Source organism: Alligator sinensis, unplaced genomic scaffold, assembly GCF_000455745.1.
Source record: "Alligator sinensis unplaced genomic scaffold, ASM45574v1 scaffold1719_1, whole genome shotgun sequence".
Taxonomy (NCBI): Eukaryota; Metazoa; Chordata; order Crocodylia; family Alligatoridae; genus Alligator; species Alligator sinensis.
Window position 1 is genome coordinate 930,082 of NW_005842507.1, and position 24,424 is coordinate 954,505.

The window sequence follows — 24,424 nt, forward strand, 5'->3', positions numbered from 1 at the left end:
CTTCCCAGGTAGAGGAGCTGCAGAGCACCAGTTGTACGGTCATATTTTAGGGGCATTTAATTGTTGCATCATGATGCAGATTAAAGTAGATCGTGTTGGTTATTTAGAAACAGCTGCTGTGACTTCTCTCGAGTCAATAGCAGCCCCAAGTCCTTGATATAACTCGATTTGCCAGGCCTAGTTCACACCTGTGATTGTTCTCTTTTTGATTTGCTCATTAATTGAAAAAGACTGAAAGCCACATCCCATGACCCCATGCAAATAGGATCAGCATGAAAAAACAGTACACACCAAACATAATGAAAATTCCCTGATGCACAGCGTAAAACTTGTATTTGCATAACTGTATATGCCTCCATAAACACAGAACAGGTAACCAGATGTTCGAATAAAAGCAATGCAATGAGGTTTTTCATCTTTGAAAATATTGAGTATATTGGCTCTTGTCCAGGAGAGAAGTGGGGCAAATTCTGGGCTGAGTGTCTTTTAATACCAGTTCTCCTCATCTCAACATGTCATCTTTAAGTAAAATCTGTATTTCTTATTGTAGCTGTACAAGTTTTTTTTCAAGCAGAGCACCAGGCGCTTGTCACAGTCACAGGACTGCTCTGTACACCAGGACCCATACCCTGCAAACAAACAGAAATAGGAAAAGTGTGTGTCAGTAGAGGCTCTTTGAGCGGAAAGATGAACAGTGTCAGGAGTTGATAGAACATGGTCCCAGGAAATTATGGTAACAGATGCATTGTTGAAGAATACTTAACACTACCTATATCAGCAGTGGCCTTAGGGTTGTTGGGGCACTGGGCAAGAGAGGCACTTTCATCTCTAGGTCCCATGGAGCCCTGGTTTCTAATTGATACCACCATAATTAATCATTAATTAACACAAGTCGTTTTTTTTCTTCTTTAGCCACTTGATTCTAGGTGGTGGAAAAATTCCTGTCCCTGTTGGCTTGCTGGTCTTTCTAAATGCACGGTGCCTATGAGAATTCAGCGTACTTCCCTTTCAAGCACAAATCTCAAATGTCAGCCTTTGTCACCCAGAAGCATTTGTCATGTTTTTTTCTGGGTATATCAATTTAAGCACTGAGCAAAGCCCACTGGTGAGCAGTGACTGGAGTAGATTTGTTTTGGCAAATCCAGCAGTTAAGCGTGTTTATAAATTCATATTTAGTGAGCATGACTGTAAATGACCGTGGGAACTGACCGTGGTATGATACACATGTTGAAGGTATTCAGGGATGTAAACCCCAGCTGGTTGAGAGTTTTTTAGGGAAGTGGGTTATTTTTTGACGAATGCTGTTTCATTGAAAATACAATCATTTACAACAAAGCGTTTCAATGAATTTCCCATTTGAAAAACGAAAGTCTTGCAGTAGTTGACATGTGCTGTTTTGACCTCCGTAAAAATGCAAACGGTCCTTTTTGAGGTTGTAGCGCTATGTTGTTTGTTCGCTTTCTCTACTAGTGTCTGTTCACAATGCACCCGTGCATCTCTCCAGCTTAACTCCTGTGTAAATCCAGCTCTGTCAGACCCTCTTACTGCCACCTCCCACATCGTCCTGTGGATTTCTCTTGCCACCCTTGTCACAGCAAATAGGATTTATGCTGCTTTTCCCTTCTCCTGTTACTGGGACTCAATGTGGGGCTTTCACAGCTACCTTTGCATTGGAATTCTGGTCCGAGAAGAAATGTTAAGACACATTTCCTTATAATCAGCGAAGCCTGACTTCAGAAAACATTACAATTCAGGATGGCACTTAAGTGCACTCTTAAAGTCAACCATGTACTTAAGGACACTCTTGACTTTAGGGGCTGAATCCCCTTGGTTAAGCTAGCGATTGCCAATGACCTATTTTCATATTCTTCATGCATCAGAGCAAAAAACTCTGGCTTGCTGGGCTCAGGATACAGACTTTAAAAAGGCAAAAGGCAAAGCAGTCTGCTGATCTAGGAGCAGAAACAAAACCAAATAGACATCTTGCTAACCAGCAGCCAACTCACCACATAATACTGATCCATGCGAGGAGTAGTACTTATAGCTCACTTTTTTGGGAAAACAGCTATAATTCTTAAGCCGGCTATAGCAGGAGTCATGCATCTCGCAGCATCTGGGGAGAAACAAGACGTTAGCAATGAGACATACGGAGAGACAGGTTTAAAACACAAGTGAAAAACCCCTCTATTGACTCTTCACCAATGTACACAAACAGGATGTGTGTTTTGGTGCCACGGGCCAGGATTCTCCTCTCGCTTCCATTGGTGTAAATCAGGAACAACAGGGTGAAGTACAGTGGTTTAGGTTCTTAGTTTGATATACACACACGTGCATAAATGTGCATGCACACACACTCCCAACTGCGAAGGCTACATAAAAATAAGCTGAGCGCCCAAGGAAAGCGCAGCTATTATGTTTGTTCTCGTTGGTGTCCTTCAGGCAAGTTTGCAGAGCATGTTTCAGGCATCTCCTCCGATACCTTGCACAGAAGTTTCTGTGTTGTGGAGTCCTTATTGAAATACCCAATCCATTGAAAACTGATCTGAAAATCCAAAATACCTTTCCCAGAGACAGGCTGGCAGACAGATGTTCTAATGATGGCGTTTCCCTCTCTTAACCCTTCACACCATCATGGAAATCCAGAGGTTTTGACTTCAGCAGAGCAATCTCCCCATTTACACTATCTGAGAGTTGGGCCCATTGCATTTACATGATGGTTAGCGTTTTTGGGTAAATATAGATGTGGGTTACAATCTTCAGCATCACAAACTTTGATTTCTAGCAGTGCAATCAGTGAGAGCTAAGGGCCTAAATATCTTCCAAAATGTGGCCCTTAATCACTTCATGAGAGATTTTTCAAGGGATTTAGGATCTCAAGAGACAGGTAGATTCTTAGTGGGATTCGAAAAAAAGTGCTTACCACCCATTGATTTCCATGAGAGAGAAGTGTCTAGTCACCTTTGAGAATCCCACAAGGTACCTATGAATATCACTAAAAATCTGCCCTTAGGACCTTTAAATAATGTGATTGCTCACTAATGTTTCCAGCAGGGTTTCAAAGGCACTTACTTACCTGTCTGTGGGATCCTTTGGACGTCCTTTACCACCCAAACCACAGTAGCAGCCATAGAAAGCATAATCCAGTATGGCATTTTTCCCAGTGACTTGTTCAATCATACTCTGAAGCTGCCAGAGATTCCCGTGTGCCTCGGTCATGCCTGTGAAACAGCAGGAGGGAACTTCAGCGTTGGGAGGGGAGATATCACTTCTTCCTCTGGTTTATATTAAATCACTTTATTAGCTCTTTGGGGCTATATTTCCTTTCGGATCACCTTCTTTTAGATGCCTGGAGCGCCACCAGGCCCCATCACCCCACATGCCTCCTTTTACTTGTAAAAATAGGGATCATCACCATTGCTGTCAATCTCGTTACATGTCTCACGGAAGCAAGAGATGAACGGGACCTTTTGTCACTTTTCTCCCTAATGCACAAGTAGGAAGAACAGTTCTGTGGTCCAAAAGACTACCAGGAGAAGAAGTTTAAATCACTGGCTACGTCTCACTTGTTCTGGTGCTCATTCCTTTCCCACCCACTGTCACACCGAGCCCGAGCCCTCCTCTCATTTTACTAGCTCTGAAAGCCAGAACAATCTCCACCTGAGCTACCACAGACTATAAACTGCAACTTATTTTAGGGAACTATGAGCGCACATTTTCCCTTGGCAAACCGCACCATCGGTTGAGGCCACCTTCTCCCTCTTAAAGAACATGCAGGCCACCAGGATGGGTCCACTGGATGTTGCATGTGTCAGCTTTTAGGCAAAAGTAATTGGAGAAGGATAAGGAATTAGTGGGCCTGATTCTGATCTTCCTGATTTAACAGAGATATAATCCTACTGGCATCAAGGGTTTGACACCTTTTTTTGCACCACTCGAAGTGAGGTCAGGAACTGGCCCAGTACATTTACTGCACACTTACCGAAAGCAAACAGTACGCTGAGTGCAAAAAGATGCTTCATGTTTCTCTAGGACCTGGAAAAAGAAACAAGTACATGCTGATCTAGCATTCATTCAGGCAAAGGACTGAATGACAAACTGTTCTCCTGAGTAAGGGGGCAGTTTTGGTCATTACACAGGAAGCAACTGAAAGGCTTGCTTGAATGTTGGGAGCAGTGGAGCTTAATAACACTGATCCAAGACATTGTGGTGCAGCTTTAGCCTCCAAGCTTAAACCATGATGGGCAGCATTCAAAAGGATGGCATGAGACCTGTCTACTCTTAGATCCTCTCTGGGTTTTTGTGAGACTTCAGCATTATATCAATTCTCAGCATAGTATCAGCCCAGTGTGTGGGGGTGAATCTAATAAGATAGGGTTAGCATTTTCCATGTTTTCTCCCTTCTGGTAATGTGCTTTGTGGTGGTGGCTGGAAAAGGAGACAGCGCAGATGTGAAGAGGCTGATGCCCCTCTAGACTTCTGGCACCGTTCCTGGGAGTGGGATCTATTACTTCAGAGCAAAGGTGGATCAGCAGGGAAAGACCTCACTCTCTAGCTCTGTTTCCAATGTTCATACTGCATTGCCTTCCTCACCTTGCCTGAAGCCAGGGCAGTCTCTGCCAGGCCACCTGTGCCCACCCCAGATCTTCCTTGCTCCCTAGGATGTTGCCTTTAAGACTTCCTTGCAGCTGAGAAGAGGCTTAGACTGGTTCCAGTTTGGGATCATCTGATAGACATTCTCCCCATGGACCTCAAAGGCCCCAGGCAGAGTCTCAGCTATGGTGCTGGATGCATCCAATGGGATCTGCTAATCAGTTAACACCATTTTGATGCCCATTCTTAGGTGCTAGATGCATCGGGCCAGACTAATTCTTCTCGGACCAGTTGCAGTGTGGTTGTACCAGGGGCCAACCAAGCCCAGTGCCAGTAATGAGCGCCCCGTCTGCTAACCTCCGGCTACAGCTTCTCAGGTGCAGTAGTAGCCATTTGGAAAGGAACTGAACAATAGTAGAAAAATGCCATTGGCTGGTCTTTACTCACCTCTTCTGGGGTTGGGGGTAATCACTGCAGCTCCTTCTAATTCCTAATCTAACAGACTTGGTTTATATAGACAGATCTGTTTCCTCCCTTGCCCATAACAGTGCTGAGTGGCTACTATTTAATACACGTATTTAATACAGCATCTGCTGACTGGGCTTTCCTGCAAAAGAGAATTTCTCCTTTTTTAAGAACCCATTCTCCTTTTCTAGAAAATGAAAGGATTTCCCTTGATCTACAGCAAGGTATCTGTTTCCCATGCCCAGCTGTTCTCTGGTGGCCAATCTGCAAAGCGTCCGTAGATCTGGCAGTAATCGTACATAGAAGAGTTTTCCCCGCACTGAATTCTGTTCATCTCAGACCCAAGCCAACCCCAGTTGATATCAACCTGGCCATTGGCACTGGTTTGAAGGCCATTGGAGCAGACCCCTGAAAAGGAAGATAAAGGAAGGGTGGCTGATGAGTAGCCCTTAGGGCTGGGGTCCTCCATGGGATCCATGTCTTGAAACGCCCTTACCTACCTGAAGATCACTTGGCACTCATGTGTTTTGAAGAAGCTCTGCTGTCTAATTATACCTCAAAGGATGGCTGCTATGTAAAGGCCTTTTGCCCCAACTCCTTACAGTTATGACACAGGAACCGAAGCCTTCTGTCCATCTCAGGACCTGGATGGGAGGATGACCTGAAGAAGGGCATGGGGAGTCATTTGGGGAAGGGCACAATACATGATGCCTGATACCTTAGAATCACTGAATCATAGAAAATGAGGGTTTGAAGGGATGTCAGGAGGTCACATCTAATTCAACCCCCTTCTCAAAGCAGGACCAGCCCCAAGGGGATCATCCCAACCATGGCGTTGTCTATCTGGGTCTTGAAAACCTCCAAAGATGGAAAGTTCACAACCTCTCTGAGTAACCTGTTCCAGTGTTTTACTACCCTCCTAGTGAGAAAGTTTTTTCTAATATCTAACCTAAACGTGCCTTGCTGCAACTGGAGCCCATTGCTCCTTGTCCTGTCGTCTGCCCCCACTGAGAACAGTCCAGCTCCATCCTCTTTGGACCCACCCTGCAGGTAGTTAAAGGTTGTTATTAAATCCCCTCTCAGTCTTCTTTTCTCTAGACTAAATAAGCTTGTCCAACTCTTTTCCTGACTATACTGTTGTCCCAGTAAAAGATACCATAAAAATCCCTCACTTTTCATACACCTTGTGGACCATTATGGCCGCAAAACACTCCAACCCTTTGACTACATGGAAATATGTCATCTGTAACAATTAGCAGAAAAGCCAAAGTGAGAAGAGCCCCTTCTTGTTCTCTTATTAATTTCAACCAAGCCCAGTGGTTTCAAGAACTGTAGAAAATATTTCTGGAACTCCTCATTGTCACTCAGACAATTGGATTTCCCCCAGCTCAGACCAGAAGTATGGACTTCCCTCTTCTATTGCATGGCAAAGTATAGCTCAAGGCCAATGATGCCCTGAATGCCCCAACACAGCTCAGGCTGAGATAGCAGATGGAGATGGAGATGTTCTGTAACTGACTCTCATTATTATGGTGAAAATACTTTTTGATGCTCAAGGACCTAGGTCTGAAATGTTGTGTGAGTCTAGCATTATTTACAATTGCACTGGGAGGCTTTTTCTCCACTGGAAATCAGGGATCCTTTCTGTTTAGTGCTGTACATACATATAGTAAAAGACTGCCTTTCCATAGACAGGACAGACGAAAGTTTCCCTCTTGGTTACCAGTGCTTTCCTGCTATCCCATGGAAGGAATGCAGGAGATACTGATATTTGACAGGGGTATAAATTGAAAGCCTTAAGCCCTTTGTGCCCCACTGTATTGCCTGCAGGACCAGTTGTGTGAACCCAGTCCAGCTCAGGGAGTCACACTGGGCCAGAGTGATAGTTTTGGTGCTGCTGTTGGGGTGTAAAAGGCCTTTAAGGGGCTTCAGAAAATCCTCCAGCACGTCTGGATTTATACTGCATCCTGGTTTCTGTAGGAGATGGGGAAAGGTTGTGATGAGGTGGGTCGAATCTGGAATGGGCTTTCAAAGGAGGTGGTGCTTTCCCCTACCCTGGGGGTCTTCCAGGGGAAACTGGACAAGCACCAAGCCGGGGTCGTCGCTCTTTCCTGCCCGGGGCAGGGGGTCAGACTCGATGACCTACTGAGGTTCCTTCCGATCCTAACATCTATGACTCTATGGTTGCTAGGTTGGAAGGAGGAGGAACCAGACCATCCACTACTCTGGTCTATCCTTCACCAGTAAAATGGACCTCAAGGTCCCTTCTTGGCCACCACCAGAGGGGTGACTTTCACCCAATATATTCCATGACAGTCAGGACATATTTTCCCCCTGAGTCTTTACATTCTCTCTCCCTTTTTCTCCTTCCTCCCCCCAAAGAAAGATCTCCTGAGGGCTTCCAGCTGTGCCATTATTAATATTATTGTTGTCACATCAAGGTGGAGGGCAGGGCTCTGACCCGGCTGAACAGTTAATCAGGCACACCAAGGGGAAGCCTTCTCTCTGTGCTCGCACCAGGAAGCCCTAAGACACTGGCGATCATTTTCCAAATTCTTCTTATCAGTTGAAACCTAGTAGTATCAGTGCCCATTGGATGGGTCTGCACAGAGAGACCTTTGTTCGAAAGCTCCACAGGTGCCAGCACAGGGGACTTCCTCCTGCTCATTGCAAAACAGGTTTCTATGAAACAAAGCATAGAAGTCTGTGCCTGGGTCTGTGCTATAAGTTCTTAGTTTTTTATTTCACATTTACCCTATGGTTTGCATGTACACATCAAGGGGTAGGTCCTCAGTTGGCACGTATCAGCAGAGCTAGAGGAAGCTGCAGTATTCCTACGTGAGAGCCACCCTGTCCTCCGGTTGCAGGCAGCAGAAGCCCTGGCGCCTGAAAGATACTGTTTACTTCTAGGGAAAGCCATGTCCTGTAAATGACTGTTTCCAAGTGCCAGTATTAATACCCATCGGTGAGAATAAAGAGGATGGCATGGATTTCACTGGCCCTTTCAGGCGCTGTGCCCTGCCTATCACTGTGCAGCCGGAGAGACTGAAGAACATGCTCCAGAAAGCTGATTTCCAACTGCATGACACTCCATCCTGCTGGCTTAAAGTCTTTAAACTCACTTTCCATCCCAGCTTGTTTTCATCCTCTCTTAGGCCCTGTATCCACATTTTCACTGCTCTTAGATGATAAGGCCGGAGGGGACTAGAATGGTCACCGCTGACCTCCCACAGAATTTCACCTAGAAATTCCTGCATTGAGCACACCAACTTGTGGCAGAGCAAATTGTTTGGAAAGACCAGCTGGGCCCAGCCGATAAATTCAAAGGAAAGACACCCGATGGAAGATGGATGAGATGAGGCACTTGGCTATATCTGAGTGCCTTGCTCAGCCTCCAGAAGAAGACTTTCCACTGGCTCCTTTGGTTTGGGGACTTTCCTGCAATCAAGTAGGTTTCATCATCGGGAAAGTTCCTTAATATTCATTTGAAACTCTCCTTTGTTCATTTTCTCCTGCTTCTCAGTCCAAAGCAGTGCTACTACTTTTCCACCTGTGGCCACAAGAATGTGTGAATTAAACATGACTAGCCTGAGTGCTGCCAAAGACCTGGCACAATCATCATGTAGATGTGCTGGAGTCAGAGCTAAGGGAACAGGGGAAAGTCCCGGACTATTTGGGCTGGTGTAACCATGGGGGAATACATTTATATTTTAAAGCAGAACCCGTAAGAGGTGAGAGACTGGAATACCTGTTACGAGACAAACACACTGAATGCGTGAGTGGTGAGAGGTATGCTATACGTGAAAAGCATGCTATAGTCACTCAGATCCTCATTGCCATGGATTTGCATTTTCACAGTCCTGCATTTTGCACATTGGCTTCTGTTCTACTCAGGAGAGCACATAAAGCACCAGCAGACTCTCCCTGTTCCTGAAGAAGAGTGTTTGTACCCAAAAGCTTTCAAAGAACAATTTTTCCAATTATTTAGTTGATCTAATAAAAAACATCACATCTACCCAAAGAGCCTTGTCTGCTTTGGTCAAGACACCCGAGGGGGAGAAGGAGGTGCAGGTTCACCCAGAAGGACTTTCTGAATACCTAGCTGTAAGGAGACACTTTGCCCTTCTGGATTAAGTAAGACTTATGCAAGGTTTTCTGTTGGGTTTTTTTTTGGTTTATTATATTGCATTCTAAGTTAGATGAAGTTGTGTGTGCTGTCACCATGTCTTACAGGGCTGTGTCTTAGCTTAGGCAAACTTTTTCCTGCTGTTCTTTGTCATGTGCTTGAAGTGGAAAATTGCTGTGTTCAATAAATGCGCCCTTCAGAGAATGAACTATTCTTTTTTAAGCAGTTATGTATTCAGTGCCACTACCCAAAGTGTAATATTAAGTCCGGTAACACTGGGTTTACTTGAGGACACAGTTTAATAGGCCAAACGCACAGACCAGCTGAAGGTTTGTGAGACTCATGGGAGAATGATTTACAGGGTAAGTTAAATATCAGGAAATGGAATAAAATATTGAAAGCTTCTAGCTCACCCTCAGATTTTTCAAGCCTCATTTGTGCTTTACATCAAGCCAACTGGACGTCGTTAGATTGATATGTTACCAGCAAATATGTGTCTGGCTTGGTTACATTTTTGCTGGCAAAATTCATCATATGCAATTTGAATGCCAGCTCCCCCCTTAGATATTGCCAAAGTTAATTTCTTTAATAGAAATAAATGAAAATGGCACTGAAAGATGATTTTCTACTGGCCTCTAGGGCAAATCCGTCCCTGATATAATTACGCTTGGTAAATCAGGAATTAATTTAGCTCTGTGCCTTTACTCCCAAAATGCCTTTACTCCAGTTGGCCTGGAAAAAGATTTCTGCTAAGGTTTTGAATAACAAGGGCTTTGCAACTGGTTCCCTGCACCATTGCAAAGAGAGTTTGGGGCACGCTTTTAACCGTTTGAAAAAACGTGTGCTGATAACCAAAATGCTGTCAAGTACTTTTTGTACTGCTTTGTGTCTTGTAAAAAGAATAATAAAGCCCACAAAGCCATTTGAATGGTGGTCAACCTTACCAGTTGGTTTAAGAGCTCACCAGGCTGGGAGAATCAGACAATTCAGAATAAATCAGCATAACTTTTTATTTCCCTCCTTGCTTAGCGAGTGTGCTGACTTACCTTCTTTCCCTGGAGGACTGTGTTGACCTGTGTGTTTTTGGAGTGAGACAGTAGACCTGGAAGCTGACAGCTGAATTGCAACCTTCTTGGCAGCAGTGTGAGATGGGGAAAGATGCTGATTCCTAGGTTAGGGCATGGCTGTACCTATAACAGCTCATTTCTAGGTCCCCAAAGATCCTCTCAATTCTTCAGGTAAGCCAGGATTTGGGATTTCTATGCAAAGACAGCAAATCATTAAGAGAAACCCACTACACTTCCATGGTTCCTACAGGAATAGGAAAAGGCTTAGCATTTCAGCTTTTAAAAAACTTACTCCAAGCTGAACCTCAAAGATTCAAGAGTCCCAGGGATATTTACTGCTCCATGGGTGTCGCAAGTCCTTTGAGGAGGATGAAGTTCTGGAGCGTAGGATCTCTGATGGTGGCAGCAGTGTGATCCTCCTCGCCAAGCTGATGAGATAGAGAGCCTAGACTGCTCTGCTCTTCCCGCGAGTGCGCCACTGTTCCTCGCCTCTGAAGAGTGACCTCTATAAACCAGGAAAAGGCATGCTGTCAAGAAGCCAAGGGATGGGACAGTCCTAAGGGTTTGGCTCCTCTTCATGTGACAGGGAAATAATGTTATGTGACAAACTGAGAGAAGGTATCATTGCCTAAGGCGACCTCAACTATGCACTTGCCAAGCACCAGGCACATTGCAGCAGTGACTCTTGCTTGCTTCTCTCAAGGGGTGGGTTTCCTTAGCCCTTAGCAGCAGTTCTGCAGCGCCCTGGCGAGGCGACCCCCTCCAACTCTTCTGCCTGATTTCCTCTTGCTGTCGGGTGAGACTGATCTTTTGCTGTGCACTGGGCTTCCCCCAGTGGATCCCAGGTGTTTTTTTATAAAAGGTTTAGACAAGCCAGTTCCTTTGGTTCTGACCCGGGCATGAATTCTTTGGCATTACTGAGCAGGCAGTCCCTTTTTATTTATTAGTATTTATTTGGTTTGATTCCTGAATGCAAGATGTATTTATTCTGGATCTGGTGCCAATACATTCACCAAAGTAACATGGGACAAGACAATGCAAGAGATGACAACAGAGCAAGGAAAATATAAATATCGGCCAAGTAATTACAGTCAGCTTCATGATTAAAAAACAATAACCTTGCAATGAAGCCCTGACTAGAGTCTTCCCAATGACTTCAATGGGGTTTGGAAACATGTGGACTGTCAAGGGATCAAAACCACACCAAGTGAAATCATGCCTCATCTGATATCAGTGCAAAAATCCCTTGGATTTCAGTGGAGCCAGGAGTTTATCCATTCACTTAGCAGTGTGCCCCACTTACCACGCCTGTATTGGTATTCCCGAGCACCCTCATGCCTGCTGCCTCTAGACACGTATGCACACTCATTTTAGGTACTGATGCCAGGGGTATGTGGTACAGAAGGACAGAGACAGCACTTCAAGGATGTCCTCAAGGCCAGCTTGAAAAAATGCAGAGTGCAAATTAAGGGGAAGCTCAGGGGGAACACATAAGAGATGGGAGCCCCCCTGTAAGATTTGACAATCATAACCTAGGCGTGTCTCCGATTGGATTGCTCCTTTGCTTAGATGGACTTGGTAATCAATGAACCAGTTCAATTTTTTTTGCAGACCCCTGCAAGAGTCAAAGCGTAATTCATACCCTGGTAACATGGACATCAACTAACTCATGGGAGATGACTATTGCCCAGGACTGCTCCAAATGGAGAAAGAGTCTGCTGCAAGGATCTCAGTACTTTGAAACCTTACCATGACAACAGGAGACAGACAAATGTGAGAAACGGCGTGTCATAGACTGAATCAAGAATCCAGAGCCACCCACCTTGCATGGAAACCGGTGACTTAGTAGCAACAGAGTCTATCGCTCCTGGATTGGCCTCGTCAGCCATCTTTGGGCCCACAGGTAAAGCAGTCATGGAAGACAATCATCCTCGACTGCGAGGGATTGCTGATATGCGGGACAATGGCTGACGACATCAATAGAGAATTATAGGCCCTGCTGTAGAGGGGGGCTGAGGAGTGTCAGAGGGGGGGAGCTGGAAGGACGGGGGTTGATGACCAGAGGAGAGGTGCGGGAAAGAGGTTGCTGGATAGAAGAGAGAGCTAGAAATGTTCAGTGTGATTCTTCTCCTTGCTGAGTCCAATGGACAGTGTTGGAGATGGTGTGCACTGCCTATCTTTGCACCCTCCAGCCCCCTCTGGGTTGTGAGCACAGTAGAGCCTGGATAGTTCTTGGTGCAAAGTCCTGTAGCTCTCACAAAGATGAGGGTTTGCCAACCAGCTGGGTGTCATATACAGCCGCAAGAAACACCTATGCGGGGCTGCTAATGTACTTCGACCTTTTGCTATAGGTCTGTAGAAAGGAAAGGGCAGTGCTGCTGGGTGACTCGGCTGCCCCTCTCCCTCAGAAGCTGCTGGCATTGCTGGTAGTGTCCATGCCCGAGACTTTAGCCTGGAGCTATTCCAAGACTCAGGAAGCATTTCTCAGGGTCTTGTGTGATCTCTTGTATTTGCAGCTGGTGGGCTCTACGGGAGCTGCTCTGGCTGCAGCAGTGCCGTGACACCCTGGTCTGTCTCTTCCTCAGGTTTCTGCAGACATGTGGAAACTTTGGCAATCACGGCAGTTGGTGGTGAGCCCTACGAGCCCTGTGCCCCATCCATCACTCACTACCACTGGTGGGCAGAGCAGGTGGCACCTGCCAGCACAGCAACAGCAGCCATGCTAAAGACTGCGGGAGCGGCTTAAGTCATCTGCTTTGAGCCTGTATGCTGGACATACCAAAATATGGACTTAGATGGATCCAAGTACAGACTGGAGATATTGCTGAGATTGTGGAAATATTTTGATGTCAAGCAAACAGCTGGGATTCAGAAAACAGGGCCAGCAGATCAGTTGTGTGCACTGGTCCTCTTAGCAACGTATCCTGGCACCTCTCAGTCATCGGCACATTTTTCCTTACAGCTCACAACAGCCCTGTGACGTAGGCCACTGCCAGGATCCTTGCCGTACAAAGGCTGGAACGTGGCACAGAGACTAAGTGAATTGTCTAGATTATACAGTAAGTCTGTGACAGCAGGGGATAGAAACTGTCACCTGAGCTTGGCAGCTTGAACACTAGGTTGTCCTCTCTTCCTACACTGAGTTAGATCCAACACATGTGTGATCTGGGCTTTATGCAGCTCTGCCTGTCTTGACCTTTCCACACCTGCGTTGGCTAGACAAACACCTTGCCAGGGTCATTTGACCCCAGTACTCTTTCCTGCCCATGGCAGGGGGTCGGACTTGATGATCTGCTCAGGTCCTTTCCAACCCGACTAACTATGAAACTATGAAACAAAGGCCCAGGGACAGGACATTGCTGGACACAAGCTTTGTCCCTGAAAAGCTCTCTCCACTCTTTTGCAGTTTTGACCACTGCCTATTTGCAAGTGCCCTGGCTGTGGAGGGACTGGGAGCTAAAGTTATGCAGGGGGGAACAGATCACTTAGTTGCACAGTGATGGCTGTTCCCCATGGAAAACCCCTGGAGTGCAGTCCAGCCAGGAATAACACTGAGGCATGGAAAGTGCTGACTTCCTTTCTCTTTTAGACTCTGAAAAATGGAAGGCAAGGCTATGGTGTTATCCACACCCCCAGCTGCTCTATGTTGGAAAGGCTTCCTAAGTGGTCAAGTTCATCTTATTCTCTTTCAGGGTCAGGTAGGTACAACCTAAGCTGTATATTGCAAAAGCCCTGACGAGTAGGATAGTCCCTTTGTACCAGGTGTTGCACGAACATTTTGTTTCCCATGTGTGACTATTTGTGTGTTCAGGTGAAATGCAGAAAAGGCTGAGTTCTTTGGTCTCTGAGATGACTGACGCATTTCATTATCAGTGTCAGTGTGGGAAACTCCACTCCAGCACTGCCCCTGTGTGTGGGAGCCTCTACGGCCATGCCCCGAGACCCTGGCAGTGTGTCTGTCTGCATGCGGGAATGCCCTCCTGGCAGACTCCTGACCAGATTCTTACTGGGGAGAGAAGATACAGTGGCGGTGTGAGCATTTACATAGGTGAGGGGTCTCGATGCAGAGATGGAGGTATTTCAGTGGTGAGTGCAGTGAACCTTATATACAGATCTGAATGTTGTGGCTCTGGCTCCTATGCAGAGCAAAAGGGCTTCCCTGTATCATGGGAGTTTCAATTTCTGTATCCAACCCTCCACATGCTTCCTCTTGATCTCCCTCTTCTCCGTCCCTTGGCCTGGATGTCAGAGAAGTGGAGGGCCTGAGCCACAGAGAGTCGGCATGCGACCAGCAGCGCATCCACTCCCAACTTTCTACTTCGGTTGGTTACTCGTACTAAAGAGAGAGAGGAGACTGGTGTATTTTTCAGTCTTCCGGGAAACACTGAAGGGCTTTCAGCTGCAATCCCTTTATTTTTATCCCAACAGGAAGCCAAAACAAGTAGGAAAGGCAGGAAAAGCTGAGAAACAAAAGCTTGTGCCCCTCCAGGGAGGGTGAGTTATGCATATTGGTGATATCCGACTACAAGAGGGGCTATATTAGACATGATTCCCAGGGAAGGCTCCTGGTCTGGGCTGAAAGGATGGCTCCAAAGAGAATCCTTTGCTGGGTCCAGACTCAGGTCTTCCTTGTTTAAATTTCTCCCTTAGAAATTAACAAAACCAATCACCAGCTACAAAGCAGCCTGTCTCCTACTCCTCCTCAGCAGGTGAGTTTCTTTCCTCCGCACTTCTTACTTGGATAGAAGAGGTAGGACCCCTTGTAAGTGCTCAGAGTGCGCTTGAAGCATAAGGCAGCCGCCCGGTCACAATCGCAAAATTCTCTTTTGCAGGAGTTGGAGGCATCGACTAGAAGAAACAGACACATCATGATCTTTAGCAGCTCTGCTCACATGGCCATCATCACCTCTGTCACTGTGCAGGTCTGTGACCAGAGTCAGGCTTCCAGCATACACTGACTAGCAAGTGTTCCCGCAGAGGATTCAGATCTGTGGATCAGCTGCCACAAATGTACCTTGTGGTACAGAGCCGTAGGGGCACAGGCAACCCAGCTGGGTGGAGATCCCTGCTAATCCCAGTCCTAGCAGTTTAGGGATTGGGAACCACTCCTCTCTGACACAGGTGGAGCAAATCACTTGGAGTGGTGAACTGATTCTGCTCATTGGGTGTGTCTACACGTGCAAATAGTACGAATGAATATATACTCCAGCTCAATCTGAGTAGACTAATCCCAATGTCACTGTCTACATGTGTGTTTAAGCACAGTAATTTACTGTGCTGCTGGATACCACTTGTATCTGCCGGGACTAGCCAGCAGCGCAATAAATTAGTCTACTGTGCCCTAATTGCCATGCACATGTAGACAGTGACGATTTAATATTCAGCAAATAAGTTTGCTGTGCAATAAAGCATTGAGATGTAAATGTATGGAGCAAAGCTGACTCCTAGTGGAGCGGTAGCTTGACACTGCAATAGTTGTGGATGGCTGGTGGACATCTACATCTAATCTAATCTGAGGATCTGTCTATCATGGAGTTGGCAGCATGTAGTGTCACTTTATTAAGCAGCATCTGTCTTGTTCCTTTTGCAATACAATCCCCCCTACAGTCCACTTGCTGCTTTTGCTAGTCAGCTGCACAGCCCATGTAACTGAACTCCAGATGCATCACAACATCCTGCCCCCACGATAATGTAGCTCTGGACTCTCGCTTGCTCTTAACTGTCAAGCAAGAGTAGCAAGAAAAAGAGATACAAGAGGCCAAAACTGAGTCTCAGATTTCCTGGTGAACACATTCGTCGTTTCTACAAAACAGCATATGCACTTGTGTGTATAACTATGTGTACCTATCAGTCAGCTTAGCTCTTTATATTATATATCTGTTGCCAGGTATATATATCAGTGGGACAGACAGATGGAGAGACAGATAATGATTGGTTCTTGAATTTGGGATAGCACCTATACCCAATTATCAATGAGTCTGGGGGAAAAGGGGGACCCTCTGGCAATACTAGAGGCCAGGATGGTTTGAGCAACAGCATCCCTACGTAGCCAGCTGGCTTTCCTTTTCCATGTAGGTCAAGGACCGGTGTTAAATTAGTGCCTGCCATGCACGCAGCTTGCATTGAGCTCTGAACTGGCCAGAAACGATCAGCCATTAATTGCCAAGATCCTGTAAGTTTGATTGTCTATTAAAAAGCAGGTGGGCAATGCTGGAGCCCACATTGACTGCATGCTGTAAGTTGGACTACATTTAGTCTAGCCCTTGGAATAATTTCCCCACTTTTGGACCTTCCTGGCTTTGATCCAGTCAAAGAAACTGCAGTACAATTGGTCTATGGAAGAGAAAAATACTCACGGCAGGTGATGATTCTGTGATTATACGAAGTAGTTACAGGGTTTTTACACCCCCTTTGCTTAGCCCTCCTGTAGCAGCAGTCATGGGCATAGCAGCACCTTGAGGGAGAACCCACATTGCAGTCAGGCCCTGGTTACAAGGGCTGAGAATCCCCCCTGGATTATACACAGAAGAGAACGCCTATATTGGACTCTCCTTACCTGTGCAAACTCCCATTCATCTGGCCCCTGCTCCCCCTGACTGGGGTAGAAACTTATTTTAAGGAACTGTGCTTTGCCTGTTAAGGCAACATTAACTCCCAAGACAACCATAATTCACATGCCTTCCTACCCAGATACCTGCATACCCAAATATGCTGAGATGCTTGCTATTAGCAGAGCAAACCTTTATTCAGTGCCATCTTATACTTATAATGATGAACATATAAAGGGTTTTACACAAATACACGCCTTAACTCCCATCAAGACCAATCCTTTTCTGGTGGACTTTCCCAGACTGCCAGGAAAGCATCCATTTTGCTAAAGACAGAGTTACATTTGTGTGCTTGAATAGGACTGTGAATTACCAGGACTTGCAGACTGCAGCCCGCACTAGATAATAATGGACCATTACAAAATAATCTGCATACCTTCCTGACACTAGGTATGTGATAGTCATCTCATGTTGACTATATGTTGTCTGTAGCCACTTAAAATGATGGTGCTCCTGGTACTACTCACCTATCAGTAGCATCCACTGGAGTTCCCTTTCCACCTAGTCCACAGAAACATCCATACCCATTATAGGAAAGTAAGGCATTTTTCCCAGTTGTGGCTTTGATCATTTCCTCAAATTGGCTGGCATCCCCATGCGCCAGAACCACATCTTCAAAAGAACAAAGGGGAATAGTAAATTCAGCAGCAAGGGGAAACAGTCCCTGGAAAGGATTGAGGCTGATGTTCAAAACAGAATTACAGAGAAATTATCAAGTTTAAAAATTGCCCCCAAGCAGCAGCACAAGGTGTGTTTAATTACCAACAAACACAAGCTTCATCCATCTGTTTTCTCTTCACTTTTCTCCCAGGACATGAGTTCAAGACTCTCCTAGTAGCTGTTGTTGATAGCATATAAAATAAACAGCTTGGTGCTCTGTTTTAAGTGCATGTGATAGGGCTGGAGTAGTGTTGTAGCTGCGATGGTCCAGGAAATGTGATGTTATCGATGGTTGCAGGGGAAACAGAAAACCCTGAACTCAAGAATTGGCTGTGAAAGGGAATTTACTACTTTCCCTGGATATTTATTGTAATAACTCTACAAGCCATTAAGTTCTTCATGACAATTTTGAGCAAAAGCTTTGCCCCTCTCTGGGAATTTTCCAGAGGCATGAGTATAGACTGGAGAGCCATGAAGGTTGACACTAGCTCTGCCGTATGGGCCTCATGTCAGTATTGAGTGCCCACAGCTCCCGCTGAATTTAATTGCAGTTACGGGTGCTCAGCATTTGTTTAAATCAACCCCACAACCTCTGCCTTAGTTTCAACATCTGTAAAATGGGAACAATCATGCGGCTTTACCTCCTAAAATGTAGAAAATATGATAAATTTGAGCTCTAACACAAATAGTTATTATTTTGTCTTAAAAAAAGATATCATGGGTGGAATAAAGTGAATCCCTGGGCTACAAGTATTTGGGAGCTTAATGGCCTCATTCTACATTCCCTTAGAAAAGAGTTTTCTGTACTTACAGCAGATGAGGAACACAGCAACTAGCAAGAGACTTTTCATTGCCATGTCAGTCCTGAGGACAGACCACACACAGACCTAGACTGTCTCTTCAAAGTTGTACCTGAACTGAATCCTTAACCTGGGCGTTAAATATGATTTTGGGGAAGTTTGTTATTACGCTGAAAACTCATAAAAAATGCTTTCAACCAAGCAAGCAAATAGAGATATCAACTGAAACATCTGAGCATTGGGGAAGGGAAAGAAAATATTTATTTAGACTTGCTTGAAGGATATCGCTGACTTTGAACATGTCTAGGCTTCTGCAATGTTTTGATCTGACACATATGTTCAGTGTAATTCATTTGCTGATAAGCAATATTCCCTCATATATTTTTAATGCGTAGGGATCCTTTGATGTTTTTCTGTTCGCTGGGCCAAGAGCCCTGCTATTGATTATGTACGGTCTCTGTCTTGTTTCTTTTATAACCAGCCCGGTTTTAATTCTGTGATCTATATTTATTCGTGGGGAAAGCATTTGGTTAACAGGAGAGGTATACAAAGGAGAAAGAAGTTCAAAGATATCAAAATGTCAATACAGAACAGATGGGTTTTGGACAGCAAAGGTGTAAAACCTAATGAGTCAGGTGTGCTTTGTAGTTGAACAGTGTAAAAAGATACAACCTTAAGCATATACAAGGAACTCTTTGAGTCCCCTTGACAGACCAAACAATGCAAACCAGAAGAAAGCTAAATGATTAGACAACTTGCTGGCATGTATCAGAAATGAATCATTTTAAAGAGACAGACAAGTAACTTTACGTCTCCAAATTCAGGGTCTCTTAAGGGGGTTTGCCCAAGCTAATACATTTGATTTTTTTCATGATACTGATATTAATCATGAATAACTCCAATGAAGACAGCAGAATTACACCAACCTAAAACTGGCATAAGTGAAAGGAGAATTAGACCATAATCTTATGCTGACACCCTGATCCAGATTAACTAGCATTTTACTCCCACTGAATTGTATGGGTAGCCTTGCTTAGGGTCAAGAAGGGCCACAGCACTAGGTCCTTTCTATTCATTCAGGGCTACATCTGCAGAGGTGCTAGAGCATCACAACGCTGGGCACTGCAGCTTCTAGTAGCATTACGGCTTGGTGGAATTTAGGGCCTTGAGTTGGGCATCTAGGTCGGCTGGGGGCAATTCCTGTCACCTGAGAAAGGGACCAGGATGCTAAGCTAGTCAAACGGAAATACCCTGTCCCCTCTGGGATTTAGGGGCCTGTCTCCCCTCAGTCTGACGTGTGTGCTCAAGTGCGGTGCCTTCATTCCCTTTGCCACAAGACATGCCTAGAGGAGGCTGCGTCCATGCCCAGCATTTGATGCAGTAGCTCAGTGGTTAGCATACACCAAGGCTGCGGGAAGCTTGCACCAGTTCCCTTCTCAGACGGCCAGGATTTGAACCTGCGTCTCCCATATGAATGCTCCAGCCAGGTTTCCACTTTGCACGGAATAATATTCACGAGTCAGAGAAGGAACAACTCTACAGTCAAGTGGTTTGGCCAGTCATCTGGAGGGTGGGGATATCCATGCTCCAGTCCCTACTCCAATGACAGCTAATGCATTTTCTATTAAGTATGCATTGGAACAAGGGCTTGAAGGCAGGTCTCTGTGCTCTCAGGTGCCCTCACAACTAGGTTATGGGGCCACGCTCGCTCTCCATCTCAATGAATATTTAATTGGGCCACGTGAAGTGGAACAGCTTCACCGGCATCTAAGAGAGCACTCGGAGAATCCCCTGCAGCCGGCAGGCAGGAGAGGCAGCTTGACATCCTCCCAAGCTGATGACGAAATTCTCCGCGGCTTTCCCACAGCCTGGGCTGCTGCTTCTAGCTGTTGGACACCAGCAACATCGCTACTGCTGTGTCCCGGGCCCGGCCTGGTAGGACGCAGACCCAAGCGCCCATTTTTTTACAGCGAGGGCTGTTGCCAGAAGACGCTTCTGGGGCTGCTGGACCTTAAGTGGAAAACTGGGCTGTCACCGGCGATTCCATTTCTTCATCCAACAGCCCGCACATCACACTACAACGCCACCGTCTGTCAGCGCCCAGAGACCTGCATGCGGTTGAGGACATAGATTGAGATCATAGAAAATTCAGGTGTGAAGGGACCTTGGGAGGTCACATCTAGTCCAGCCCCCTGCTCCATGCAGGACCAGCCCCAGCTACATCGTCCCAGCCAAGGCTTTGTCTACCCAGGTCTTAAACACCTCCATGATTGGAGACTCCCTGCGTAGCCTGACTTGTGCCTGTGTGGTAGTGGCAGGGGAGCCTGAAGGAGCCAAGGCCACCAGAGTGCCCCATGTTTCACACCTTTGCGGTGCCTACATGACCCTTTTGCTGCGCCTACATGACCTTTGCTGCGCCTACATGACCTTTGCGATGCCTACATGACCTTTGCGATGCCTACATGTCCTTTGCTGCGCCTACATGACCTTTGCGGCGCCGATGTGACTTCTGCTGCGCTGACATGACCTTTGCTGCACCTACATGTAGGCGAGCCTCCATTAGGGCACCACTGGCAACACAACGGCTGATTTGGCGGGGGGACAACTGAGAGGACAGGGCAGGAGGGCCGCTCAAGGGGATCCAGTGGGTGCTGCCTCCATCCTGCTCAGAGAGGGCAGGCGTGGGGCCATGGTGCTTGTGCATGTATGCCCTGGAGGACTGGGGCAACACTCTAGCCAGCCACCCCAGACTCCATAGTGCTGGGGGCTACCCCCCTCCACTCTATAGTGCTGGGGTCGGCACTCTAGCCAACCACCCCCTGCTCTATAGTGCTGGGGGCGACGCTCTAGCCCGCCCCACCTCGCTGCACTCAGGGTCGGAGCGGCGCAGGCTCCTTCCTTCCGGTCAGTGGCGGAAGTGTCTGGCGGGCGGGGCTGGTTGCCGCGGCAACGCGGGGCTGTTTACGAGCGGCCCGGGGCGGGCGCGCAGGTGAGCCTCACGCAGCGGGAGCCTCATCCTGCCTCTGGGCCGGGGTCCGCGGTGGGGATGAACCCCGCGGTGGGCCAAGCAGCCAGTGGGCGTCGTTGCCTTTGCCCCCTGCCGTGAGGGCCCGCGGGCGGGTCCCCATTGACCTAAGCAGGAGGCCCACGCGCGTCTGTGTCTATTCCAGCGCCGGTTCGGTGGATGAAGGCGGAGGGCCGTCCTGCGCGCTTGAGAGGAGGCGCCGGAGCATGAAGGTGGGTGACACGGCGGGGGCGGGGGGCACGTCCACGTCCATGTCCACCATACGCCGCCGGCGCTTGGTTTCGGGGCGGGCAGGGGGGTTCCCAGTCCGGCTCCACAGAAAGCTGGTTGTTTCTTCCTCCGCCAAACCACGTTATCCTGGCTCGGAGCTGCCGGGTCACCCCCCACGTACGGCCCATTCGTCTTCTGTCAGCACTGTTGGCTTTGGGGCCGTTGGCGGGGCAAATTGAACCCCCGCGCGGCGAAGGCTCGGACCGGTCGACGATCTTCAGCAAAAGGCCCGTGCGGCCGCGCGTAGAAAGCCGACGAGCTTTTGAGTCGTCGCTCGAAGAAGGCTTCGGCGTACCGAGACGTCCACAGCGGCTCCAAGGATTTAAAAGAAGAGACTTGTAAAAGTGCAGCTGATTTCGCCTCAAAGTCCCAAACTGGAGACGTTCGGCTGCAGGGAAGAACCAGCAACGAATCGCTGCTACCTTCGATTCGTGCCTAACGCTGGAATAAAGTGCGTTGTTTATAATTTCCACTCGAGCCTTTTTCAAACGGACAAGAATGGTTTGTCTAACTGGTTTTAGATCAGTTTTAAAGGAGCTTTCAAACCCTGTGCAACCTCAGGAGACAAGTGCAAAACTGATTTGGAAGTCCCTCCGCAGACGGGTTTGCAATTTAGTCTTAGGAGATTTCTTGTGAATATCCTCCGTCTTATGCACCGGGCATGCAACCTGTCTTCCTCCAAATACCTCCTTTCTCCCTGCTTTCTGCTGCTGAAATCTGCCCTTGTGCCGTTTCGTTTTCGCTTTTCTTGCCCACTTCTAGGATTTATCAGCTATATAATAGAGGGCTCGTTACTTTTATTTGCTTAATATTCATTTCTCCTGTACTCCTCTCCTTTTTGTTTTCTTCTTTCTGTGATTTCGGGCTTGATCCTGGAAACACTTCCTAAAGGCAGCAGCAGGCATACGTATGCTCTGGTGGCTGTGTATTATGTACCTCTTCAGTTGAAGTTTGGTCTCAAGTTTTCTGGTTCAGGCCCCGTGTTGGCCCAGTGGTGGTTGCCTCACTTGCTACTATACAAAGTCGCCCATGAAGTCGCTCTCTTGATGCGACTGGGAGCCACTAAGGATAGAAGGCATGATGTGCCCCTTAGCTTATGTTTGAAGAACTGGGACTTTGGGTTGTGTCGTAAGTTTTTTAGAGCTGGAGTCACACCAGGGAAAGCTGTTGTTATGAACATGCAGATTAGTACACACACTTTTTTCTGTTCTTCCTTGCAATCCCCTTAATAAGAAGTGACATTAATTAGGAATTAAACATTTTAAAATATTACTAAATACAAACCATGAAGTCAGTGAAGCTTTGCCACTGATGTAGATGAGGTAGGGGGAATTTCCTCCTTTAAAGAGGATAGCTTGTGGGTTAAGGCACTCTTGAGATGTGGGTTCAGTCCTTGGCTCTTGCACAGATTTGGGCAGTGTTGAGAAACCCTTCTAGTTTCTTTGCAGCTCAGCTTCCCCTCTGTAAAGCAGGGGTAACAGTACTTGTTCTGATCTTCCTATCCTGTCTATTGAGATAAGTAGCTGTCTGGTACAGTTACTGTCTCTTCACGTGTGTTTGCATGGTGCCTAGTGCAATGGGTTTGGATCTCAGTTGGGGTTGTCACATGCTTTGGTAAGACGGATAAATAACACATCCCATCAATGAGCATAAATAATGACTTCCCTTATTTTAAATCCTTGAAGAACAATAAGCACACATGGCCTTTATGGAACATCTGGTGCATTTTCTGTGCTCAGTAAGCACTGGCATAAAGTGTGTGGCATATAGATAAATTTATAACTTTTCTTCCAAATGGTTTTTTGAGTCAAGATCCCCCAAAGCTGTAGTTTGCATCTTAGTTGACTTATGCAGTCATCCTTTTTATCCAGGTGAATGGAGTGTATGCTACTTGTAGGCCTCCCTTGTGTGATATGAAAAAACAAGGTTCTGTTGGCTTTGTGTGACTACCTTATGGCATTTTTTTACTGCCCTGATGTCTTTAATCAGCATTTTCCTCCCCCTGCTATGGCGCACACTGCTATTGTGCCCTTCAGCACAGATATAACTGCATCACGTTTTAAGTGTGTAGCTTGTAAAACCCTTTGGGATCCCTCTGGAGGTGAGGCACTTCTGTTTGCATCTACAACACAATAGGTGTTTGCTGTATTTACAGACCTAAAAAGGATGGTTCACACACAATAGAATCTTGACCAGGTATGAAGCCAGCATCTGGGACTATATTCCATTGTCTCTATACCTGACCTTACCGAACAGTATCGTTGCTGCGTTCTTATGCAGAGAATCAGCACATGCCAAAATGCATTGCTGTAACATTAAACAGGATGTGGTGTGACAATGTGATATGCCCATGAAATTAAATGCTCTAAAGGGTTTTCTTTTTTGCTGATTCCTATAACTATTCCCTTCCCTCTGCCACCCTGTGTACAGGTGTCTTGAGAAGCAATGGCCACAGCAGCACGTCTGAATATAGCACCGTCTGAATGCAACACCCCTTCAAGCACTGCAGGAACTTTCATTTGGCAGTCAAACACCATCAATATGCACGTCACCAGGCCGAAATCTGCCAAGGGACGTACCAGATCAAGTTTGAACTACTCCCATAGTGTGGAGGCCTGTTCTTACAGAGTGCCATCCTCCCCTCAGCCAGCAGCTCCCTATGAAGCAGCAAGCAGTCAGAGAGCATCTTCTACAAAGCCATCCTACCAACCAGGCCAGGTGTCACCTGATGAAATCCCAGAGCTCCTCCAACAGGTGCCTCTGAGGACCTCCTCTTCCCTAAATAAGTACAGAGTGCTTCCTTCCATCAGCAG

General features: G+C 46.7%; 3 protein-coding genes across 3 annotated transcripts in view; 1 reads left to right on the top strand and 2 right to left on the bottom strand.

Moving 5' to 3' along the window:
- Positions 1-507: 507 nt before the first annotated feature.
- Positions 508-4,019, bottom strand: LOC102375729 (phospholipase A2, membrane associated-like). The gene is made up of 4 exons (XM_006031499.1): positions 3,980-4,019; positions 3,074-3,218; positions 2,007-2,113; positions 508-629 (listed from the first exon to the last, which is right to left on the bottom strand). The coding sequence occupies exons 1-4, from the start codon at positions 4,017-4,019 to the stop codon at positions 508-510; spliced, it is 414 nt and encodes a 137-aa protein (XP_006031561.1).
- Positions 4,020-14,743: 10,724 nt separating this feature from the next.
- LOC102372245 (phospholipase A2, membrane associated-like) lies at positions 14,744-17,678 on the bottom strand. The gene is made up of 4 exons (XM_006031485.2): positions 17,619-17,678; positions 17,324-17,468; positions 16,605-16,702; positions 14,744-15,096 (listed from the first exon to the last, which is right to left on the bottom strand). The coding sequence occupies exons 1-4, from the start codon at positions 17,635-17,637 to the stop codon at positions 14,951-14,953; spliced, it is 408 nt and encodes a 135-aa protein (XP_006031547.1). The 5' UTR covers positions 17,638-17,678; the 3' UTR covers positions 14,744-14,950.
- A 3,549-nt stretch (positions 17,679-21,227) lies between these two features.
- The window catches only part of UBXN10 (UBX domain protein 10), a 6,029-nt gene continuing 2,832 nt past the window's right edge, over positions 21,228-24,424 (top strand). The window contains 4 exon segments of the mRNA XM_025213159.1: positions 21,228-21,305; positions 21,487-21,553; positions 24,042-24,422; position 24,424. The exon segment at position 24,424 is cut by the window's right edge and continues 2,832 nt beyond it. Coding sequence (XP_025068944.1) covers positions 24,057-24,422; position 24,424 — 367 coding nt within the window. The 5' untranslated portion in view covers positions 21,228-21,305; positions 21,487-21,553; positions 24,042-24,056.

Bases quoted from the DNA above. Each gene is read 5' to 3' on its own strand.
- LOC102375729 (XM_006031499.1), bottom strand. From the start codon at position 4,019: ATGAAGCATCTTTTTGCACTCAGCGTACTGTTTGCTTTCG. The intron at 2,114-3,073 runs GTAAGTAAGTGC...GTTTCTCCCCAG, and splicing joins CCAAAGGATCCCACAGACAG to ATGCTGCGAGATGCATGACT. The intron at 630-2,006 runs GTGAGTTGGCTG...GTTTGTTTGCAG, and splicing joins GCATGGATCAGTATTATGTG to GGTATGGGTCCTGGTGTACA.
- LOC102372245 (XM_006031485.2), bottom strand. The intron at 16,703-17,323 runs GTGAGTAGTACC...TTCTCCCTCAAG, and splicing joins CCAGTGGATGCTACTGATAG to GTGCTGCTATGCCCATGACT. The intron at 15,097-16,604 runs GTGAGTATTTTT...TGTTTCTTCTAG, and splicing joins TCACAGAATCATCACCTGCC to TCGATGCCTCCAACTCCTGC.